Source organism: Galeopterus variegatus, unplaced genomic scaffold (genome assembly GCF_000696425.1).
Source record: "Galeopterus variegatus unplaced genomic scaffold, G_variegatus-3.0.2 Scaffold245, whole genome shotgun sequence".
Taxonomy (NCBI): domain Eukaryota; kingdom Metazoa; phylum Chordata; class Mammalia; order Dermoptera; family Cynocephalidae; genus Galeopterus; species Galeopterus variegatus.
Window position 1 is genome coordinate 633,131 of NW_007726356.1, and position 21,944 is coordinate 655,074.

The following is a 21,944-nucleotide window of genomic DNA, read 5'->3' on the forward strand; positions in this document are numbered from 1 at the left end:
GGAGCTCATGTTTTTGGGTAGGGCTAAGGGATCCCCCTCCTTCCTCCAGCTTCTTCCACCCAAATGCAGGCCCCCACACTCAGCTTGCCAGACCTTTGCAGTGGAATGACGGTTGGTTCCACCATTTGGGAATTAGCCAAGATTTGAAGATACCTTCTTCCTCACCCCGGTGATTTCACCATGATGCCAAAACCAATCTGAAGTGAGAATTGGTATCTACGAGATGGAGTCGTGCCCCTCTCGATGGAAGAGAGAGGTTGGCAGACAGCACAGGGCCCTGCTCCCTTGCGAGTCTCCTCTGAACCTGTGGTTAGGGCACAGCTGGAGGATGATGAACAGCTGGGCCAAATCAGGTAAACCCCATCTGCGTGCAGAAGAAATAGCCTAGAAATAAGAGAACCTTTTTATTTTGTTTTTCTCAGAGGATCTCGTTTCTGCTCCTCCTTCTCCTCCTCCTGAGCACAGAAACCCTCAAAACTCATACTCAACAGAAGAAGGAAGAAAAAATAGTTCTTTCACATTTGAAGGTTCAAAGTGTCTGGGTTTTTTTTTTTTAAGATGACCTGTAAGAGGATCTTAACCCTTGACTTGGTGTTGTCAGCACCACACTCTCCCGAGTGAGCTAACCGGCCATCCCTATATAGGGATCCGAACTTGTGGCCCCAGTGTTATCAGCACCACACTCTCCCAAGTGAGCCACGGGCCAGCCCCAAAGTGGTTTTTTTGAGCGAAGCTAAACTATCACAAAATCGTTTTTAGTTTAAATTCAGCACATAGCATGGCTTTTAAAGGTGAATTAGGAAAACTCTAAATGTATTTATATTATCTGTGAAATGATGACTTCTTAAAAAAAAAAAGGGTAATCTCTTTCAAAGGGGGAAGAAAACTAAAATTCTGGCTTTTAAACTGGGCCGGGTGAGTTACGTGACAATTCTTTTTAATAGAAGAGGCTACGCTGAAAACAGTAATGTTTGTAATGACAGTAACATTAATTGACTGAGTGGTTACTCTGAGCCAGGCTCTGTCTTACTGAAAACTCATGTTGTCTTACTGATTCAGCACACTTACACTATTAGGCAGGAGCATAATTCTCCCTGTATTACAGATGAGGAAACTGAGGCCCAGAGAAGAGGTTTTCCAAAGATCATATAATTAAATACTCATAGAGGTGGCACTCCAGCCTGTGTTTTTAACCACTGTCCCATGTCAGCTCTTACTCCAGATAATTCCACAAAGTCTAATCACTAGTCTTTAAAACCAAAAAGCACCTACCAACTCAGATGTGGAACATCAGAAAGACCAAGGCCCAAGACATTAGACTTGTGTTGAGTTCACTATTGTTTTATTCCAACTGTTTATAATCCCAGAGACATATGTATTTAAGAGAAGCAAGCTGAAGCGAACTGAATGCTGTCCCCTCCTTGAGACCCTGGGCTTGTCACCAGCTGTTCAGGATCACTCTCAGAAGGGAGGCAGTGCACCTTTTTGAGAGGGCAGGGGTGGGCCACGCTGGTAGATGTGTGGACACAGGACAGCCTGATGCACCTTTTTGAGAGGGCAGGGGTGGGCCACGCTGGTAGATGTGTGGACACAGGACAGCCTCATCAACGTGAGCTCCTTTCTTTTCCCACCTTCTATGTGTGAGATGGAGAAAATAGCCCCAGATGCTCCTGGGCACCTCAGTCCTGTGCTAAGCAGATACCCAGGTTACTCGATAGGGATAACGTAGGCCCCTGAGCTTTCCTTGACCGACGTTTGGGTATTTGTTTCAGTGTTGCATCCTATTCTTTTCATTCTTGCTTCTGCCTGATAATTGCATTACTTAACTAACACCAGAGAAGGAGGTAAACAGAACTTTTTAAATTCCAGGAAAATCAGTCCATTATATTTAGCAGTGTTGAGAAAAGGATTTGTGAGAGAACGGACTAAATCTAATGGGCAGAGATCAAGAGGGAGCCATGTAAATTAACAGACTTATGTTATTAGTCTTAGATGGTTCAAGATTTAAGCTGAGAAATGGAAATTTAGGAGAAACAATGTTCTTATATCAAGTATATGAGTAAAAATGTAATTAAAGCACCATCTGTCTCTACCTTTTCCTACATTCTCCCCTTTTTGGATGCCCTTCCTATATCTTATAGGCAAAATATTCTAATTTCAGTCTCACTGGAATATGCTCCAGATGTTTAAAAGTTGGTTTGAGCATGGAATGTATTTTCACATAGACATAACATTATAAATGGTGTTAGGTTCGTGGGGTTGTGAAGCCAGTTTAACAAATAACACAATGGAATCACATTGATGTAGTTTCCTACTTTTCTATGGGAAACTTTGTCTGGAACTTTAACACTCTTCTAAACTGTGGTGTTAAGTTCAGTCTTCGTGGAGTCACCTGTGGCCAATGACAGTAGTCCTCAGGGGCCAGATGGGGAAAGGAGGTGCACAAGTATTGCACAAAAGAGAGCCATCACCACTGCAGGAAGAAGGGCTCTAGGCGTGTGTCCTGCAGAGAACAGGCTGGCAACGTCACCTTTCATATAATCTGTCAGCTTTCCTGCACCATCAGCAGAGCCTGGCTCCCTTTTTTACCCCTTCCTGTCCAATGTGAATGTTTTTTAAGGACATAGAATCTTCATGGGAAGGTCTTCAACATGATCCACCACAATAAACCACCTTATATGTGGGTGGAGAGTTAGTTTCAAGGCTTTTTTGTATATGATATCTCATGTGTGTTACAACTCTAAAAACCCTAAAGGTATTATGCTCACTGAGAGCGTTGGCCTTGATTGTTGTTGCTGTTGAGGACCAGAGTCTGGGCATGAACCCAGATCATGTGACTCTACCTGTAGTGGCCTTCTCACTGCACCCGAATTCCTCACTTTCCTGAAAAGGCATTTAAAGCCTGGAGAGTTTCTCAAAGGAAGTGGAATGCAGCCATCTGTTGATATGCTGCAGGAGGTTCAGAATTGGAAGCATAAATGTCAGGAAATACAAAGCCGAATTTCCCACAGCGATATCAGTTTGCATGAACATGAACACACTGTATGTATTAGAGTATGTGGCTAATGACATAAATGTAAATCCTGGGGGCTGTCTGGCCTCTATGGAGCGTGGCTCACTTAGTGCTGCCCTGGGAACCATAACCTGAACATTTCCTCATTTTGTGCTCCATGGTTCTAAGTCTTTGTCACATGAAGGAGATCTCCCTCACCACATACACACACACGCTCTCTCCTCTCTTCTCTCTCTCTCTCTCTCTGTCCTATTTTTTAAATATTTTTTTCCTAGAGTTTGAAGGGAATTATATTTGATGAAACATTCAAAGTACATCCATTACTGTACTTGATGTTGCATTTTCCTTTTATCATCTGTCATGACTTTTGTAAGTATCAAGCTCATTTCAAGAGAAATTAGCTATCTTTTCCAGCATTTTGGACACAACCAAATACCTTTGATTTTCTCTTTTCATACACTGAGCAGTAAATAAGTTGAATGATGAAGTAAGCGGAACTTAGGAACATTTTTAAAAAGGAAGGTCATTTATTACCCTTTGGGGGAAAAATTTGGTAGATAAGTATCATCTGTCATGACTTTTGTAAGTATCAAGCTCATTTCAAGAGAAATTAGCTATCTTTTCTAGCATTTTGGACACAACCAAATACCTTTGATTTTCTCTTTTCATACACTGAGCAGTAAATAAGCTGAATGATGAAGTAAGCGGAACTTAGGAACATTTTTAAAAAGGAAGGTCATTTATTACCCTTTGGGGGAAAAATTTGGTAGATAAATACTGTAATCATAATTCCCAGTTGTCCATTTGGCTTGTAGTTATTCTGATTTATGTAATAACCATGAGAAAGGTCTTATAAGTTTTAAAGGCTGTAATCTGTTCTACTGATCACAGATGAGAGTGAAGAAAAAAAAATGCACCCAATTCCTGAAATGAAAAAAATTCTCTCAGGATGAGATCACTGGGTGGGCATGAAGTGGGGGAAATATCTTTTTTGTAGTTGTCATCTTTTTATCTTGCCAAAGTATACATCATCCAAATGAAAATAGTTTGACATTTTTATTTTAGAGTAGCTACATGGTTATTTTAACATTCCTATTTGATAGTATGCTTGTATTTCAGGAAAATGTGGATATTGATTCATAACTACAAAGCAATAATCTTATGGTTAATTTCAAATAAAAAGATAGATATTTAAGTTAGAAAAATTTACAAGTAAACAGGGACTCTGCTGGTGAAAAATTCTGCCTGAATGAAATCCATGTATGTAGGAAACACACTCTTTACTCAAATGGCAAGAACATACCAGGCATGGTTGCTAACGCCCAATTCTATAGTAAAGTCATTGATGAATTCCTGATTGCCAAAAATGTATTTTTTGCTTTTATCTTGCTTGACCACTGAGTGTCATTTAAACCTGTTGACCACACCTGTGTGAAAATGCCCCTTCCTGCCCTCCCTAACTCCAAGGCCACACCATGGTCTCTATTTTCTTGGCTCCTTTTCTCTTACCTTTGAAGATTAGAGCTCCCCAAGGATGTACTTCAACCCGTTTTCCTTCCCTTTCTGTTTCCCTTGGGGAATCGTATGCAAGCTTCTGATTATGACTGCCATCTATACGTTGGTGAATTTCAGCCTGTATTTCCATACCCCTAGACCATTCTCAGTTCCAGACCTGTGCACCAGCTTCTTGCGAGAATCTCTTAGATGTCTCCATGTTGTGAATTTCCTCCCAACCCTCTGACCCCTTCTCAGTCCAGCTTCCAGAAGAATCTTCCTCAGGCACATCTGATTTCATGAGGGCAACCACACAGCACAGCCAAATCTTGACAGCTACTTGTCTGTTGTCATATTAACCAATTCGGAAATTTTGACATTTTATAAAAGAAAAGTGACATTTTCTAAAAAAGAAAAACACTGAACTCTTTCTAGGACTTTGCCATGTGATAGTCAAGGCCATGCTACATAAGATTCCCATGGACACTACCTGTCTCATTAGAAAATGTGAAGAATCTGCTGTGAGACACAGTGCAATCCATAAAACACTGATCTAGGCTCACATAAACCAGTGTGTCCCCATTTGTCAAAAGCAAAAGATCAAGTGAGGGGCCACCTCCATGTGGTAGAATCACTCTCTTCCCTCAAGACCCATTCTCTACTGCGTATGACAAATGACCGTCCAACACACAGGGGCCAATCATCAATGACAGTGTCTGTGCAGATGTTTAATTGTAGTCAAACTTCCTTTGCAAGTTGTGTGAGGAAATGAGTGGAAATCGAGTGTTTACTATTTTTTCATGTCAGTGGTTTGCCTTGTGCCTGCCTATCTTGAAGATCCCAGCAGACAGTCTTGCAGGCAGGGACTGGATTTTTATATTTGGATCCTCAGCTAGCTCAGTGTGTGCCCTGAGTGGCACTGGAGAGATGCCAGGTGACATAAGTATTTTCACTATAATTTCTTTTAGTGTCTTTTGTTATTGTAATTTTAAAAGCACATCTTTGCTGGAGAAAGCACTTATTGTTAACATTTTAAAGTAACATCCTTCATTTTGAACTTTGTTTTCTGAACTGTGTGGATAGCATTTGAAGGATATAGAAACAGGTTTCAGAGGGCCCAGGTAATAGAAAACCACAATTATTTTTTTTTAAAAAAAGCTTTCAACCTTTTTTCTAACCCATTCTAGTTTTTGATGTATATACAAATCTCATACCTGAGATTCTCATACAAGTACGTGCTCTTTTCAAAATATTGATAGGAGAAGATAAATTTTATCTTCTAGCCAGGGGGGTGGGGCTGTACATTATGCAGTTAAAATCTTTTAATGCATTTTATTTGCTAGATACAAAATTATTATATTCAACATAACTTTCCAAATCACATCTGTCTTCCCTTTTCCCCTCTCTCTTCATATTCTGGACACTTGCCCCCCACCCCCTGCTTAAAAATCACTGACTTAGAGAAGCATAGTTTTCATGTTATCTAAACTCTACAGCACCCCCACAGGCTGCACATTAAATGTCTGCAGATCTGTGTCTTAAATTGTTTTACACTTGGTCCTCTGCCTGGGGAGTGGGTGGTTCCTTTTAACTGCCCTGCTCAAGTCTCCGCAGAGAAAGCAATATTTTGTTATGAGGTAGAGTTTCAAGCTAAGCTTTGGCCAGGGTCTTTCCCATTTGGGAGGAGGAAAGTAGGAGCAGCCAGTGAAATGATAATTCTCCTTGAATTTTAGCTCATTAAATTCTTCCCTCGTCCTCAGTGGGTTATTTATTGATTTAAGCATCTAGCACTTTTCCTTTCCAGAAAGAATTAGCATCTACGATGTGACCATTGCTAAAGGAGGAGATTTCTGTCTTTTCTCTGTGGGATTCACTGTCCCCCGGTTGCTTATTAGCACAGCCCGCTTTGGAGTTGTGTGTAGGTAGAGTTGAGGGGTCAGAATGAGACCAAGATTTATAGGTAATGAAAAGAACAGGTTGTATCAAAGGCACCATGTGAAGGAAACTAAGTGTTCTTAGGGGACTGGTGTGATCCTTGGCTTTTCCAAAATGAACATTTCAGTCTTGTTCATATTAACTTCCTTTTTATAGCTGTTCTCACATGTTCTGTTTTTGCTGCTATTGTGCATGGAAATCTAGCAAAATGGCGTTTCTTATCTGCTGATCTGCAACCATCCTTAAACATTTGTACTTCTTTTGAGGATTACTGTAGCTGAATTTATGACAATGGTGGATATAAATGAAGAAATACACTTTTTTATACAGATGTTTAAAATCCCCTTCCCATCAGGACACTTTTTTCCCCTAAACATAACATCACCCAAAAGTCCAGTTGCTTTCAGATCTGTCTGCAGAAATCATATGCAGCTTTAATGGACTAGATTGCTGGTGATATGGGTTACAGACCTCTTCATACAGTTTAGCAGTGTTAAGGCCCTGTGGCACAGAAAAATAATGGTTATTTAGGCAAATATTTTAGTAGGGATTTTTCTTTTCCTTTTATTGGGATCAATGCAGTGGATTTGGTGCAGCACATTTCACTGTGCCCTTTTGCTTCTTGCGCTGTAATAAAGTAAGATACTGAAAAGCAGTGAATACTGTTTGGCTCGTTAATGGGTACTCAGTGAATGTTAATGTGCTTTTTCCTGTTCCCAGGATCAAATCGATCACATATTTCTGGGTGTTAACTTTTAGAAGTTGGCTTTGTTGGCTCTATGAAAAGGCACACATTTAAACTGTTATCGTGCTCCTCCTCTGTTAGGAGAACTTGGGGCTGTCCTTGATCTTGGCTTTTCTGTTCATAAACCAGGTAGGACTGTCATGGATTCACTTCCCCTCATTACCATCTCTTGTCCAAGATTCCTAAAAGGTGTCAGCTGATACGTCCTCTCGCCCAAACGGCATTAACAATTCTCAGGCTGACAAGACGGTGTTAACAATTCTCAGGCTGACAAGCTCACCAGGTTATTTCTCAAGATCTTTCTTCGGTGATCAGCCTGTCCAAGCTGAGAACGGGTGAAGGGTCCAGCATATTTGTTTGCTGGTTGGTTGGGTGGTTTGGGGTGTTTTTGGGTTTTGTTTTCTGCTCTTCTGTCTGTCTGATCCTAGAGACTCTGTGGTCAGACAGGCAGTGAAGTCTGTGGAATAAACAGCGGGAAGGACCATTAGCCTTGGAGAGTAAGGACAGGCAGCTTCCCTCTCTACCTCATAGAGCATCTGTGAGACTGGGTACCTAGAAAAAGGACATACCAGAGAGTTACTAAAACTCCAGGTCAGACAGGCAGTGAAGTCTGTGGAATAAACAGCGGGAAGGACCATTAGCCTTGGAGAGTGAAGGACAGGCAGCTTCCCTCTCTACCTCATAGAGCATCTGTGAGACTGGGTACCTAGAAAAAGGACATACCAGAGAGTTACTAAAACTCCGAGCTTCGGTTTCCTTCTTAAACAAACATAGTGACACCAATCTCGCGTATTCAGCCTATTCGTTGAGACAGTACTTACAGCACCTCGCTGACCTGCGCTGTTGGAGCTACTTTTCCCCTGCAGGTCTAATAATCTTTGTTTGCCTCTCCCTCCACATATGGGTCCAGTTTGAAATCGTCAGTTGCTTAGTGGTACCTGGACAGGTTGGCCAAGGTCAGAGCCAACCTCTTACCCTACTTCTAGATGTAACTTTCCCACCAGATATATTCCTCCAGCACTGTACGATCAAAATATAAACAGAACAGACATGATGAATGTGTTATGTAGTAGTGTTTGCGTTTTTTCCTCTTTCTCAGGGCGGGGGTGGGTGGGTAATGAGGAGTTAGCCCTAACCAGGGCCTTGAGGAAAATGAGATTCTTTCTCAAGCTCCTGAAAATATTTCCACGGATGTTGTAGTAAAAGCTCCATATGGGTCCGATTTTGATGGTGGTGTTGCACCGGCTGACAGGCCTGCTGTGCTGGCCAGACTGTCATGTGGCTTTCCCCACAACACCTGTTTTCCTCCTAAGCCACATGATCAAACAGGACGCTGCCCACCCCTGGCTCTTTACTCAGTTCCCCCCGCTTCCCCCAACACTGTAGTTTTCTTTGCTCCATCCTTTCTCTTGATATTGCAGATAGTGGTGAAAACATGTGAATGGTAACACTCCACACGGTATACATGTCAAAGTGATTACCCTGAAGACATTTTTAAAGTCTCCTTTCTAGGATATGATAATCATGTTCTGTTTGTACTAATATATGCTCAAAAGGAATTAGTAAAGTGATTCCGTCCATGTCAGCAGTTAGGAACAAAACTCTGGATCTGTGATTGTTATCTGTTACATTGATTTCATTCGACATCAGTAGTTAGTCATGTCTTTATGCTACAGGTTAAAATGTGTGTGGCTTTTTTCTTTTTCCTTTCAGTTTCACGAGGCTGACATCATGGTCTTAGGCTCACCTAAGCCAGAAGAGATTCCCCTTACTTGGATACAACCAGGAACTACTGTTCTCAATTGCTCCCATGAGTTCCTGTCAGGTAAATGTCTAACATGGGTGGGGGGGCCTGCTGATTGAGATAGGTACAATTGTTATGAGAAACGCTAGCCTTACTCACCCAGAAGAGGGTATGTTCCTGGATTGTTGGTTGTCAACATTAGTATATAGGTTAGGAAACTTAGAATGTTACTGTACTTACCCATTGGGGACCTTGTCCTCCTCCCACATTGAAATGTCCCCCTGCTGGCCTCCAGCCTCAGGCAGTCAAGTCCATTGTGACCTCAGATAGATGATGTGTACATGTGTGAGGTAAACTAGAAATAGTGGTTTTCACAGTCTTTTACAAAACAGTGGAATTCTTTCTTCTAAACAAACTTAGCTGAATCTCAATATGTAAAACATGAAAGCTGAGTTGCTGGGGAGTGAGGGCAGGAAGGGAGACCAGCCTTTGTGCCTCCCTGATGTTCCCTGCAGCACTCGACGGAGCCCTGAAGTCACCTCAGAATGGTGTGAACATCACCATTAGAAATAAACGACTTTAGGGCCGGCCCGGTGGCGCACTGCTACAGTGCACCGCTTGGGAGCGCGGCAGCGCTCCCGCCGAGGGTTCGGATCCCACACACAGACCGGTTCCCGCTCACTGGCTGAGTGAGGTGCGGGCGCAGCACCGAGGGTTGCGATCCCATTGCCGGTCCCAGTCCGGTACGGGGGCAACACTGAGGGTTGCGATCCGTTGCCGGACACGAAAAAAGACAAAAAAAGGAAAAAAAAAAAAAAGAAATAAACGACTTTAGAATTAGTGCCGCTATTTGATGTTATTTCACCAAGGGATCCAGGAGTGTCCTGGAACACACTGGGCGCACCTTCAGGATCGCTCAATCTGTGCCCACAAGCGGGCAGCCAGCCAAGAGGAGGAGCTGGCCCAGAGCGGGCACCTTTCCTTGATTCACAGAAGGACACTCTGAGGCTAAGGAAGCCTTGGGCCACCTCAGCAAGTCCCTGAGTAACGTAGGTGGGCAGGAGACAATGGCAAAGGGAGGCAGAGGAACCTCCTTCCTTGTTGCTTTTGGCTTCAGCCTCCAAATTTCAATATGGAGAAGAGGGCTTTCCTGAGCTGTCTGGAGGACAGGGCAGCCTCTTTGTCTCCAAAGCTGGGAAGGTGGAGGCCTCTTCTCTCTGTCACCTTTTCAGTACCAAACTCATGTGTGACATCTTGAAACCTTCTAGGCAGCTCCACAGAAAGGTGAGCCATGCCTAGAGGTCAACGCTGAGCCTCCCCTCTAAGAAATGTACGTCCTTCCAGAATTGGCTGATCCAATTAAAAAACCCCTGGGAGCGAAGGGGGTGGTGTGGATTAGAGACTAGGCAAGGAAGAATGCCCAGGGGCCCAGGTCACTTACACATTCAGCTCTCGCAGTGAGAGCACGCGGATGAATGAAGCAGTTAGAGATGCAATATAATATGAACATGGGGTTAATGTCTCTTTTCAACAAGTAGAAGGCATGCACTAAATAAAACTTTAAAACATATGTAGTTTCTGCATATCACTGGTTTTTTCACCTGAAAAATCAGTGCCTAACCCATAGTGATGGATGTGGCAGATTTGCTCCTCTGCTCAGAATCCCAGTTAGATTAGGAAAATTGGTCATGGCATTCTTTTTTTTTTTTTTTGAATGAACACTTCTTTGCTATGATATTTACTTGCTATTTTATATTAAAATTTATATTTAGAACAGTTTGGCTCAATCCTGGCTGGAGATAGGAGAATCTGCTTTTATGTTCTTTTTGGAATCCCTTTGAACCTTGTGATTATATGAAAATGACATTTTAGAAGTGAAATTGTGCTTTATTTTCAATAAGGCTTCTTTTTAAGACCCTTGTTTTTGAAAGAGACATTGCTAAAAACATCAATCAGATTTCGATGTAACAATTCTTTTCAGTGAAAAAAAAAAAGACCAAGACATTATATTTTTATTTAATGATTTTGTAAGTAGACTGATTGCAGTTCATTTATTTTAAATTTATGTGGTCCAGATGTAATAGTTTTCTTGTTAATTTTTGGATGCCCAGTGCCCAGAATAGTGCCTGACACATAGTAAACATTCAGGAAATATTGAGTGTTCAGTGAGTGAATGAACATGGACTCAGAATTGTACCCTGATTGTAGTTTTAAATTAATTGCACGTGTAGAGATGTTTCCTAAACATCTCCCACTCAAAAACAGGACTGACAAGGCAGCTATTGAGAAAAAGATGAAAAACAGTATGCTGAATATATGGATGAACATTTTCTGGGTGGTGCTGTTATAACAGCATTACATTTCTAAACAGTCAATGCTGTGGATTGAATGCCACCGCCCCCACCAAACTCATTGAAGCTTAAATTGTGTCCCGCAAAGTTCCAGGTATTGGAAACTTGGCCCCCACTGTGACTATCGGGAGGGTGGGAAATCATATTATGGTAGTTGAAAGGTGGGCCTTGAAGAGGTGATTAGATTGTAGGACCGTGCAGTAGTGAATGGATTAAAAATGGTGGTCAGGGGCGTCGTTCTGAGGGCTTTAAAAGGAGAGCATGTGAGGGTCTCTCTCTCTGCTATGCCATTCTCACCATGTGACCCCAACATTGCTGTAAAGCTGTCACCAAAAAGACCCTCACAGGACTTCTCAGCCTCTAAAACTGTAAGCAGTAAATTTCACTTTCTTATAAATTTCCCATTTCCAGATATTTTCTCGTAAGTGATAGAAATGGGCTAATACAGTCAAAGTTTTAATTTTAGCAACTTTGATTAGTATGAAAGTATAATCTATGATTAATTGGAGAAAGAGTTTCCCCCCCTTTTCTTCATAATCTTGCCACTGTAAGCAAACGAACGGACTTTTTGAAACATTATTAAAAAGAAAAGTGATTTTATTTAAACTTAAGACCAGAAAAAGAATTTTTAATAATCTTGTGGCTAGGTGAAGGTAGGGTTTTATATGAAGCTTTCATTCTCACTTTAATGGTACAGGGTCTCTCCCCTTCTCCACTCCCCCACTCCCCATTAAAATAGATGGGGCATGGTGATTTATGATGAGGTAATTCTGCAGAGGCAGTCTACTGAATACGTAAACCTAGGAGAGATTTCCCTGATGGCTGATAGCCCAGAAGCAGTGCTCAGAAAACAATCATACCTAACTTGGATCTGTTCATTCTACTATTGCATGAGTCTGATGTTTAGATTAAAACAGAAAAAAATTTAATGTTCTGTTTTCTAGTGATAAAAGTTACAACATTTTTCATTATTAAAAAAAATTACTTCAAATGAAAAAAAAATGTTCTAGGATCTTGTAATGCCCTACATGCTAAAGCACAGAATTCACCTTAAGCAAAGCCATTCCGTACCCCCATGTTAGGACTTATTTATTGATGTACCGAATGGGACAAAGGAGAAACTGGCCTTATGTCTTGTGACCAGAGAACAAAACAGCAACTTTGTGGTTCAAAGTGGTTTACAGCATCGTTTTAAGCTAACATAATTCTGTTTAGTATGGAGGGGGGGAAGAACCCCAGACTGCATCCCAGGGCTCATGCTAATGAGCCAGAGGTTCCTGAGGGACCTTGGGCCTTCCCTCTTATGGCTGTGAAGGGAGACAGCATAATGTATGGAAAGAACATGAATTTTGAAGTTAGGACTAACTGGATCCAAACAGAAAAGAGTTGGTTTTGTTTTTTTTTTAACTCTTAATTACATTTGCACTTAAAGGCTGTGTGATTTTGAACAAATAACTTAAGCTCTCTGATGCTCAGTTGCCTTGTGTGTAAATGGGAGCAAGGCCGTTGGGAGGCATGAATGATGACAGCTCAGGTGCAGTGCCTCCTTCATAGCAGCAGCCAGGGACTGTTGCTGCACTTCCTCTCTCCGCTTCACTGTTGCCTAACGCGGTCACGATCACGCACACAAAGTAACTTTCAGTAAGTTTATACTGGAAAAATCAAGCCCAAGGAAGGAAATCTAATGAAGTTCTCAAAACGTAAGAAGGCAGCGTTAGAGAAACTGGACAAGCATGTAATGTAATCATTATGCTAATGCATTTGGAATAAAATAAGGATATTTGCTTATGACTATTAAACTTCAATTATTCTAAAATACATTGTATCTATTGCCTATTTTTCTTTTTTCTTTTTCCCAGAAATTTTGGATGTTTTGGGTCCATCCCTGAGATGTATTACCAGTTTTCCATTTCAAATTTTAATGAGTTCTGAATACATTTAATTTTTAACTTTTTAAAAAGCTTCAAGTCATTTAGAATATGAAGCCCTGTATTAATTCCTCCTTAATTTGGTTTCAGTGATTCAAAAGGACTGCTTACATAAGTTGATACTAATACTTTATATTCCTTTCTTCATTTCTTACATTGCCTTCTTTTAAAAAATAGCAAAATACTGTCATTTGACAGTGGGATACAAATGATTTAATCTAGGAGTACAACTCCTGAGAGCTCTGTTACAAAATGATACTAAATGATTTATACTAATTTCACATATTGCATTTTACCTTTTATACTACAAAGTCATTGTATTTAACTTAAAAATTAACCAGTGCTTTTTTTTTTTTTTTTTTTTTTTTTTAAGTTTTTTCTGTCCTAATTTCTAATTTTTAGCTCTTCCTGATTTCAAAACCTCACGTAAATTTTTGGAGTAACTTGTTCTCCTAGAAGGAAAAAAAAAGTATTTGAGAGTCTGGGCTACGGGTTCATCATGCCTTTTGCAATAAGACGGTACCTTCTGCCAGACTGTGTAAAAGCTGAGAGGTTTCCATATAGTGGAGATGGCAAGAAGACTGAAGGATTTGCCTTGCTTTCTTCCATTTCACTGATTGTTCTGGCAAAATTCCCAGGGTGGTCTCAAAACAGCTCATGTCAGAGAAGGGGCTATTCTGATTTCTAGGGAAAGCATGATAACACCTTAGCCTTAAATTTTCTCACTGCAGAAAGTTTGGTTATTATAAGAAAAATTATAAATGAAATGCTGTCATTTAAAGTGATTTATTGACTTGTTCCTAGAGGAACCATGGGTTAAATGAGAGTGTTTAGTGGGAAGTGAGAAGACCCATCTGTGGTTTGGGACCCCTGTTGGACTCTGATCCCCAGAAGTCTCCCAAGCCCAGACTGTCGACAACCTCCAGGTGGTGTCCTGCCTTTACACAAGCAGGGGGTGAAATAATGATTCCTTTTCTCAACTCTCTTTAGCCATGAAATTTATCAGGAATGTATTCCTGATTCTTTGAGTTACCAGTCTTCATTGCTTCAAATTCTCTGGATTCAGAATTTTTAATTCAGTTTTAAGATTGCATTGATTCCTACTACTAAAGCAATGCAAAGTTTATGGTAGAAAATAACATGAAATACAGTAGTGTACAGAAGAAAATAAAAACTTCTTATCTCATCACCTCGAGATAACCATTTTACATTTTTCCATAAAAAACATTAAATGTAATTTTATTTGAATGTAATAGAAGGAAGATAAAAGAATATGATACCAAAAGCATAATTGAAATCCAGATAAATATTTCCTCAAAAACAGAAATACTGGGTCCTACAAGATTCTTCTGAAGTTTAGAAAATATATATATGTGTGTGGGTTTTGTGTTGTGTTTTAAAATCTTAGTTGTTGTTTTTAAATAATGTGTGTTTTAATGGGCCAAAAATAAACTTTGTAGGTAGTAAAGCTTACTCTACTATGTGTGGTCAGAAGGTAACTCTGCGTAAACAAAGGCAGCCGGCCCAGCTACTGAAGTCCATCCTTCATTGTTCCCAGCATTGCCACTTTATCCACGCCTGCTGATTTTTTGGCGGCTGGCTGGTAAGGGGATCTGAACCCTTGACTTTGGTATTATCAATACCCATGCTCTGACCACCTGAGCTAACCGGCCAGCCAGCACCACACCTGCTTTTGTTATTTGTTGAGTCTGAGTTTTGGACTTATCTGGAATCGCTAAGGAAGAAAAAATTTTCCCTTGTCATAGGCTTCTGTTAGTATTTGGGGTTATATTATAACCTCTGCTCTGGTTTCTCATCAGTCTGATCCTGTTTGATACTCTCTTCCACAAATCTCTCATGATTTCTAGTCCATTTATGGTGCCCTTTTTACCATGATGGATTTATTTCCTCATATCTTCCAGTCACTTCAAATAGAATTTTGGCTGGAAAAAGAGAGTAGTGTTGTGTGTGCCACCTGCCACCTTGAGCCAGAAAGCTTAAAAGAGTTTTGTTTTGTTAATCATGCCTACTCACGTGGCTCATCATGCTTGTTAAAATTATTTGCGTCATGGTTTAGACATATCAGGAATCATAGTTTTTGAAAATAGCTTATTCTCATTTTTGCTAAGTTCTATATTATGCAAGTAACTAAAATTATAGGAGGAATTATTTACTGTGTAACTATGTAGGTGAAATATTCTTAACTCACAAGGGTATTTGTGGTTATATTCTGAGAACATGCATTTAAAAATTGATACCAGCTCCTGGAATGTAGCTTTTTCTGATTTCTTCATCACTTAAAGATGGAAGAATGAGAAAAGCATATTTCTCTTCCATAGTAGTTGGATAAGATCTTAAGATCAGATCTCTAGTGGTTAAGAGAAAACAAAACAAATCTTTCTCATCCTCTAGAATCTTGGCTTTTGCCTAAATATGATTTATAAAACTGAAGTGTTGCTAATCTTTAAACAATGCCTGAGGGATATGATTTTCCAGCACCCTTAATACATTTGACAATAGAACATCACAAAACACATATTCTTGAGTATTTTGTGCTCTTTCTTGCTAAGGACTGTCAGCAAAGTGGGTAATTTAAGAGTAGAATGGTCCAAAAAAGAAGAAAATAGTTTCTTAATTCAAAAAAGTTGCTATTAGAAATATTTCTTTTCTCTAAGGGAGGATGTAAGCTAAAGCATTTTGCATGTGTTTACTTTTTGTAAATCTTATTAGTACTAACTAAAGAAGGGAAAAGTAGAATTCTTATCCATCTCTTTCTGTTTTGAAACCCAGGCAATCCCAAATGTTACTATCCTAAAATGTAATTTCTTGGTTTTGATGGAAAATTCATATCACTTCTATGATAGGGAATTTTTTAGTTATCAAAGAAAGCCTGATCTTTCACCTAACACTTTGCTGGTATTTTCACCCTCCTTTTGTTTTGTGTTCACAAGCAAAATTGCTTTTATTTTCTGTGTATTATTCAGTAGAGATTATAAATCCTTCTAATAAGGGCCGGCCCGATGGCGCACTGGATAAGTGCGCCGCTTGGGAAGCGCGGCGGCGCTCCCGCCTGAGGGTTCGGATCCCACGTACAGACCGGCTCCCGCTCACTGGCTGAGTGAGGCGCGGGAGCAACGCCTAGGGAGCGAGGTGCGGGAGCAACGCCGAGGGTTGCGATCCCATTGCCGGTCCCGGTCCAGTGTGGGGGCAACACTGAGGGTTGCGATCCGTTGCCAGACACGGAAAAAGACAAAAGACGAAAAAAAAAAATCCTTCTAATAAGATGAAGCCCTATGTGTCAAAAAACCAAAACGTTACAATACAAAGTAATTCTGACAGATCGTGCTGTGGAACACACATCCCTATTCCTTTCTTCCAAGCAGTATTTTTGCTCTCATAGTTTAAACATAGATACTGTATGCCAAGCACTTTACATACCATATCACATTTCATTTCCACAAAATATTGTGAGGCTGATATTACCCACATTAACTAAAGGGCCCAAAGTCACAATTGCTAGTAAGAGGTGGAGGCCTGATTTTAATCCATACCTGACTCTGAAGTCTGTGTTCTGATCTGCAGGCTGTATTGCCTCCACATTAGGTGTTGTAGTATCCACTTGTCTTGAGCTGCTATTTCTATCACTAATTGTGCCATATTTTTAAAATCACAATATGATTTTGAGGTTGTTTGAAAAAATTGTGTGCCTAGATATTTCTCTCTGGTTCAGTATAAGATATGATTTCCCAAAGCATAGTGTGCTTTATTAAATTGTACCTCCATTTATCCCAGATTAATATCTAAGATGGACACTTCTCTAATGTAAAATACAAAACAGGCCCAATCGGGAGTCCCAAGGCTGTGCCAGAGGTGACCAGCCCTCTGCTGTGCACTGACATCCTAACTTCCTCGGCTGAAAAATGAGACCATTATTCAGCATGTTGGCTTTTACAAGGAGCAGTTGATTATAAATGACAATATGCTGAAAGCCTTTTTTTTTTTTTTTTTTTTCTTTTTTCCCCTCAAATTTTCTGCAGGGAAGGTTGGATGTGATTCCCCTGGGGCACATTTTAGTGGACCCACTGAGGAAGATGTGAGTGTCCTTGCTGCAGCTCTGCGGATTCAGGTTTGTTTGACGCAGATGTTTGAGAACTTTGAGTTTGGAGGTTTGGTTAATAATTGCAAACGTTTTACAAGTGTTTTCTGTTTACTGGATACAGGGTGAAACACTTTAAATGGGCCTGACACTGTGTGTGTAGTTATCTATTGCTCTGTAATAAATAACCCCATTCAGGGAAATAATTTATTTAGCAACTTAAAACAACAAACATTTATTGTCTCAAAAGTTTCTTTGGGTCAGAGGTTTGGGAGCAGGTTAGCTGGGTGGTTCTGGCACGGGATCTCTCATGCAGTTGAAATCAAGATGTCGCCCAGGGCTGCAGTCATCTGTAGACTTGACTGGTGTGGAGGATCTGCTTTCAAGATGGTGGACTCGTGGATAATGGCATCTGACACTTATTTTCTCATTGGTTTTTGGCAGGATGCTTTAGTTCCTCATTATGTGGAGTTCTCCATAGGACCACTAATTGATTCCAGAATGAGCAATCCAAGGGAGAGAGCAAGGGGGAAGCCACAGTATGTTTTATGACCTAGTCTCCAAAGTCACACACTGCCACTTCCTTTTCTACTGTTAGTTAGAAGGCAGTCACTAAGTCTAGTTCACATTCAAGGGAAAGAGAATTGCACTCACCTCTTAAAGACAGGAGTGATAAAGAATTTATAGACATCTTCAAACTGCCACCATCAATGTGACCTAAATCCCAGTGTCCCCGGCTCACCCTCTCTATAAGCTGAGCATTCCAGTGGTGCTGGAGCTTGCAGTGACATAAAGAATTTATAGACATCTTCAAACTGCCACCATCAATGTGACCTAAATCCCAGTGTCCCTGGCTCACCCTCTCTATAAGCTGAGCATTCCAGTGGTGCTGGAGCTTGCAGTGACAGTGATTGTTGGCAGTGGCATTAACTAGCAGCAGAGAAACCCAAACCTCTAGCTGCTGCCACAGCAGAATTAAACAAAAGGAAGTTTTAGTTCATTTCTTTTTTATGTACAAGGTAGTACACAATTAAAACTTTTTGCCTCAGGAAGTTTTAAAAATAACCAGTTGTTTATTTCTGTAAGGATTATGAGTTACATTTCAACTAAAGCCAAATTTTGTTTATTTTTATTTCATTTATCATTTATATGTATACGATATATATATATATGAATGTATATGTATATATGCATTATTTAATGATTCAATTTTCTTGGTCAAGGATGGTACTTGAAATGGTGTTGCAAATTTTGGAAGCTGTGTATCCAACCTGAGCATTCATGCATTCCTGTGTTTTTCTCATTTCTCTTTTCTAATTAAAATGAAGAACCCACTTATATTATACAGATAGTATAAATTTATCTGTCTACTTGAAGTTTCTTGTGAACATTAAGCTATTTTAATAGTGCATAGATCTCACATTTTTCTTTTTTAAGAAACACCTACAAACCTAATTACATGTGAATAAAATTATTCCTAAAATTCCCTTGGATTATTGTTCAACTTTGTAATCCTTTTGTTTCATAATATCTGCAAACAATATTTTCATAGTTAAGTGCATACCCAGACAGCTTTTACTTTTATAACATCTGTTTTCCTCTCTATCGCTGCTGAAGAACGTGGTCAGTAGTGGAAGAAGATGGCTTCGTGAACAGCAGCACAGGAGCTGGAGACTCCACTGCTTGAAACTTCAGCCTCTCTCCCCTGTGCCAAGGTAACACTGGTGATTTGTTTATACTGTTGTCAGCTCACCAAAGTGCCTGAGATATTCAAAGTTAGTCATTGGGCGGGGGCACGATTCATGGTGTTTCGGTTTTGATAGTAGATAATTTACTCAAGTTGGCACACTGTTTTCTCTATTGTAAATTCTCCAAAATTAAATCTTAATGAACGTGTTTACCATTTTCTATCAATTCTAAGAATGCATATTTTTTCATTTCATTTCAGTGATGTGTCCTATATTAAATGGCAGTATGTTTTCTTCTTAGTGGTGCATAAAACATGGTTTTAGTTTGGCAAAATACTGCAATGCCATATTTGGAATATGCTTTTCAGTGTTAGAAATGCCCAGCACATACTGTCTTGGTCTTAAGGGCCATGTAGGTTTCCTCTCTGGGGATAAATGACCAATCAAACCAGACATCATTCCACATGGGAACTGAGCTCAGCTTTCTTCAGAACTATCTAATAGGATACTCTACTAGTTGAGATGGATATTTTCTCAGGGTGGTGTTTAATGAGGTCTAAACTACATATTCTCTGTGAATAATTTTGGAAATACAAACGTGATTTGGAGTAATTAGATATGATATCTGAGCCAGAGACCTGCATTTTCCAGCCTCATGAAGAGTCTTCTTTGTCTGCCCTGCCCCAGTGAATTAGCCCCACCACCTTTATCTAGGTGTACATAACCCCAGGGCATCTCAGATTATCCCTTCCAACAACGTTGGAATGCATAGATTATCAAGTAAGTACAACCTCCAGTAACTGACTGATTTTTTACTTGATAATCAGTTGCTTTTTAGAATTGACCTCTGTTACTTTGGGCAGTCAGCTGTGTTCGATTATACCGGCCAGGCTGGTGAAACCCACCCTCCAGGCTATGTTTTCACCCCTGCAATAGACTAAACATCTTAGTCATTCTCTGTGTTCTTTAATACATAAATTCCAGTAAGGAATGTTGTTCTTTGTAACATCATCCCTGTCATTGTGCAATCTGTTTTGTAAACTATCTTATTTTCTGAAGTTGTTATAAGACCTTAGTTCTTAAAAGTAAATCAATAAATTGTACTTGGACAGCTAAGAAAAAAGTAAGACAGATTCCACCAAATTGTGTGCTCAAGTCTTTCAAAGTAAGTCCTACTTGGGGCAGCGGGGAGAGGAGGGGATTGCCTTAATTATTGTTTAACTAAATTTGATTTTCTGGCGGAGGGTATATTAGCCAACAGCCGTGCCTCAGGTAAGTGCTCCAGGGCAAGTCAGGATGGCTGTCCTCTCTGCTGTGACCCTTGAGAGCAATTCCTGGCACTTGCTGTCCTGTGCTCAACGCTCAGGGTCAGCCCTGATGCCGGGGGCTTACACGTGCCTTCCAGTTCTCCCTCTCCCACAGGTGGTTAGTAAAAAGATGGGTGGCCTGACCCCCGATGAAGAACTCACTAAGTGCATGAGCCCCAGAAGGCTGTCCCTGCAGAGTCCAACGTTACACATGCCTGTGGCTGAGCACTCCGTAAGAAGAGCAGCAGCGGTCTCATCTTGCTGCTGAAATAGAGTTAAGCTGTATGGCCAGCAACACTCCAGAGTTCCTGAAATTTCCTCAGTCTGAAGTTGAGCTTCAGGGACTGGGTCCTTTTACCAATAGTTATATAATTAATAAAGTATTTTGAAATATGATTTTGGACTGGAAATAGGAAAGAGAGAAGGAGAGTATGGACACAAATAAAACAAAAGAGCATTTCCACATTTTTGAATATACAAGATACACATGTGGCTAGCCCAACAGGAGAGCATTACACAATAAGCCTTCTTTTCATGGTTAATGACTACAGTGATAACCCACACAGAGCATTTTGTTGTATAATAGATTTCCATTTGCAGGAGACCCGTAGACATGTCATATACACTTCTCCTCTCCCTGTGGCACAGGTGTTAATTATCCTTGTGCCTGGACACAGTTCTAGGATCTTTGTGAGTATTTGGGAGTTGCATCTCCAAAAACGTGCAGCATTTTCTCATGCACATTAATTCTCAGCAGTTGTCCTTAATACTGCCTGGGAGAAAGGACCACAAAGCAATTGCATTGATTTAATTGTTGGCCTGGTGTCTGGCTGTTTCTCACTCTAGCAGCGACTGCCTAAGCTGAGGAGACCCGTGTTGTGCTTTCTTTCCCCCCAGTGATATTGAGATTTCAAGAGGACAGACTCCAAAAGCCGTGAATGTGCTTGCCAAGGAGATAGGATTGCTTGCAGATGAAATTGAAATCTACGGCAGAAACAAAGCCAAAGTGCGTTTGTCTGTGCTAGAAAGGTTAAAGAACCAAGCAGATGGAAAATACGTCTTAGTTGCCGGGTAAGACTGTTTAAAATCCACTTCACTAAGGAGACATGTTTAGAAGACTCTATTCCCTATCTTCCATTGTCTTTTTGTCTTCATACCCCTCAAGCCCACCCTATTCTCAAATTTGATGTTATTTTGCCCATTTCACTTGGCATTCCTTCATTTGGCATGAGGTTAGTTTTTATTTTCAGTGCAGAGCAAGTTAGTCACCTCCACAAAATATAAAGTGTAACAAGCTGCTAATCCAGTACTTTATTTTTTTGTTTCTCATACTGTGTTGTGATCACTCTTGCTTCCCCTTGGCTTTTTTAGTTTTTCACGAAAATCAAAATAAGAATTGAAAGTAAAATATTTTGACCTGAACAGGGTTTTCTTGTATATGTTTAATTGCAAATAATATTTTAATAACAAATGTATAGATAATTGTGTGAAACTTATATTTTCCTATTTATATCCTTGATATTTCTTATTTATATATCTTTGTATATAAAACACTCATTATTTTTTCTTTTCTTGCATTTCAAAACTGATGCGGGGCCATTTTTATTTGTTTTGGTCTTTTTTTTTTTTTTTTTTTTCCTTTT

At 40.2% G+C, this 21,944-nt stretch overlaps 1 protein-coding gene across 1 annotated transcript in view; it reads left to right on the plus strand.

Annotated features, from left to right (window-relative positions):
- Positions 1–335: 335 nt before the first annotated feature.
- The window catches only part of MTHFD1L (methylenetetrahydrofolate dehydrogenase (NADP+ dependent) 1-like), a 180,215-nt gene continuing 158,606 nt past the window's right edge, over positions 336–21,944 (plus strand). Inside the window, exons 1-5 of the mRNA XM_008566485.1 lie at positions 336–353; positions 8,901–9,012; positions 17,248–17,336; positions 18,924–19,021; positions 21,199–21,372. Of these exons, the coding sequence (XP_008564707.1) occupies positions 8,919–9,012; positions 17,248–17,336; positions 18,924–19,021; positions 21,199–21,372 (455 nt within the window). The 5' untranslated portion in view covers positions 336–353; positions 8,901–8,918. The remainder of the gene's footprint in view (positions 354–8,900; positions 9,013–17,247; positions 17,337–18,923; positions 19,022–21,198; positions 21,373–21,944) is intronic.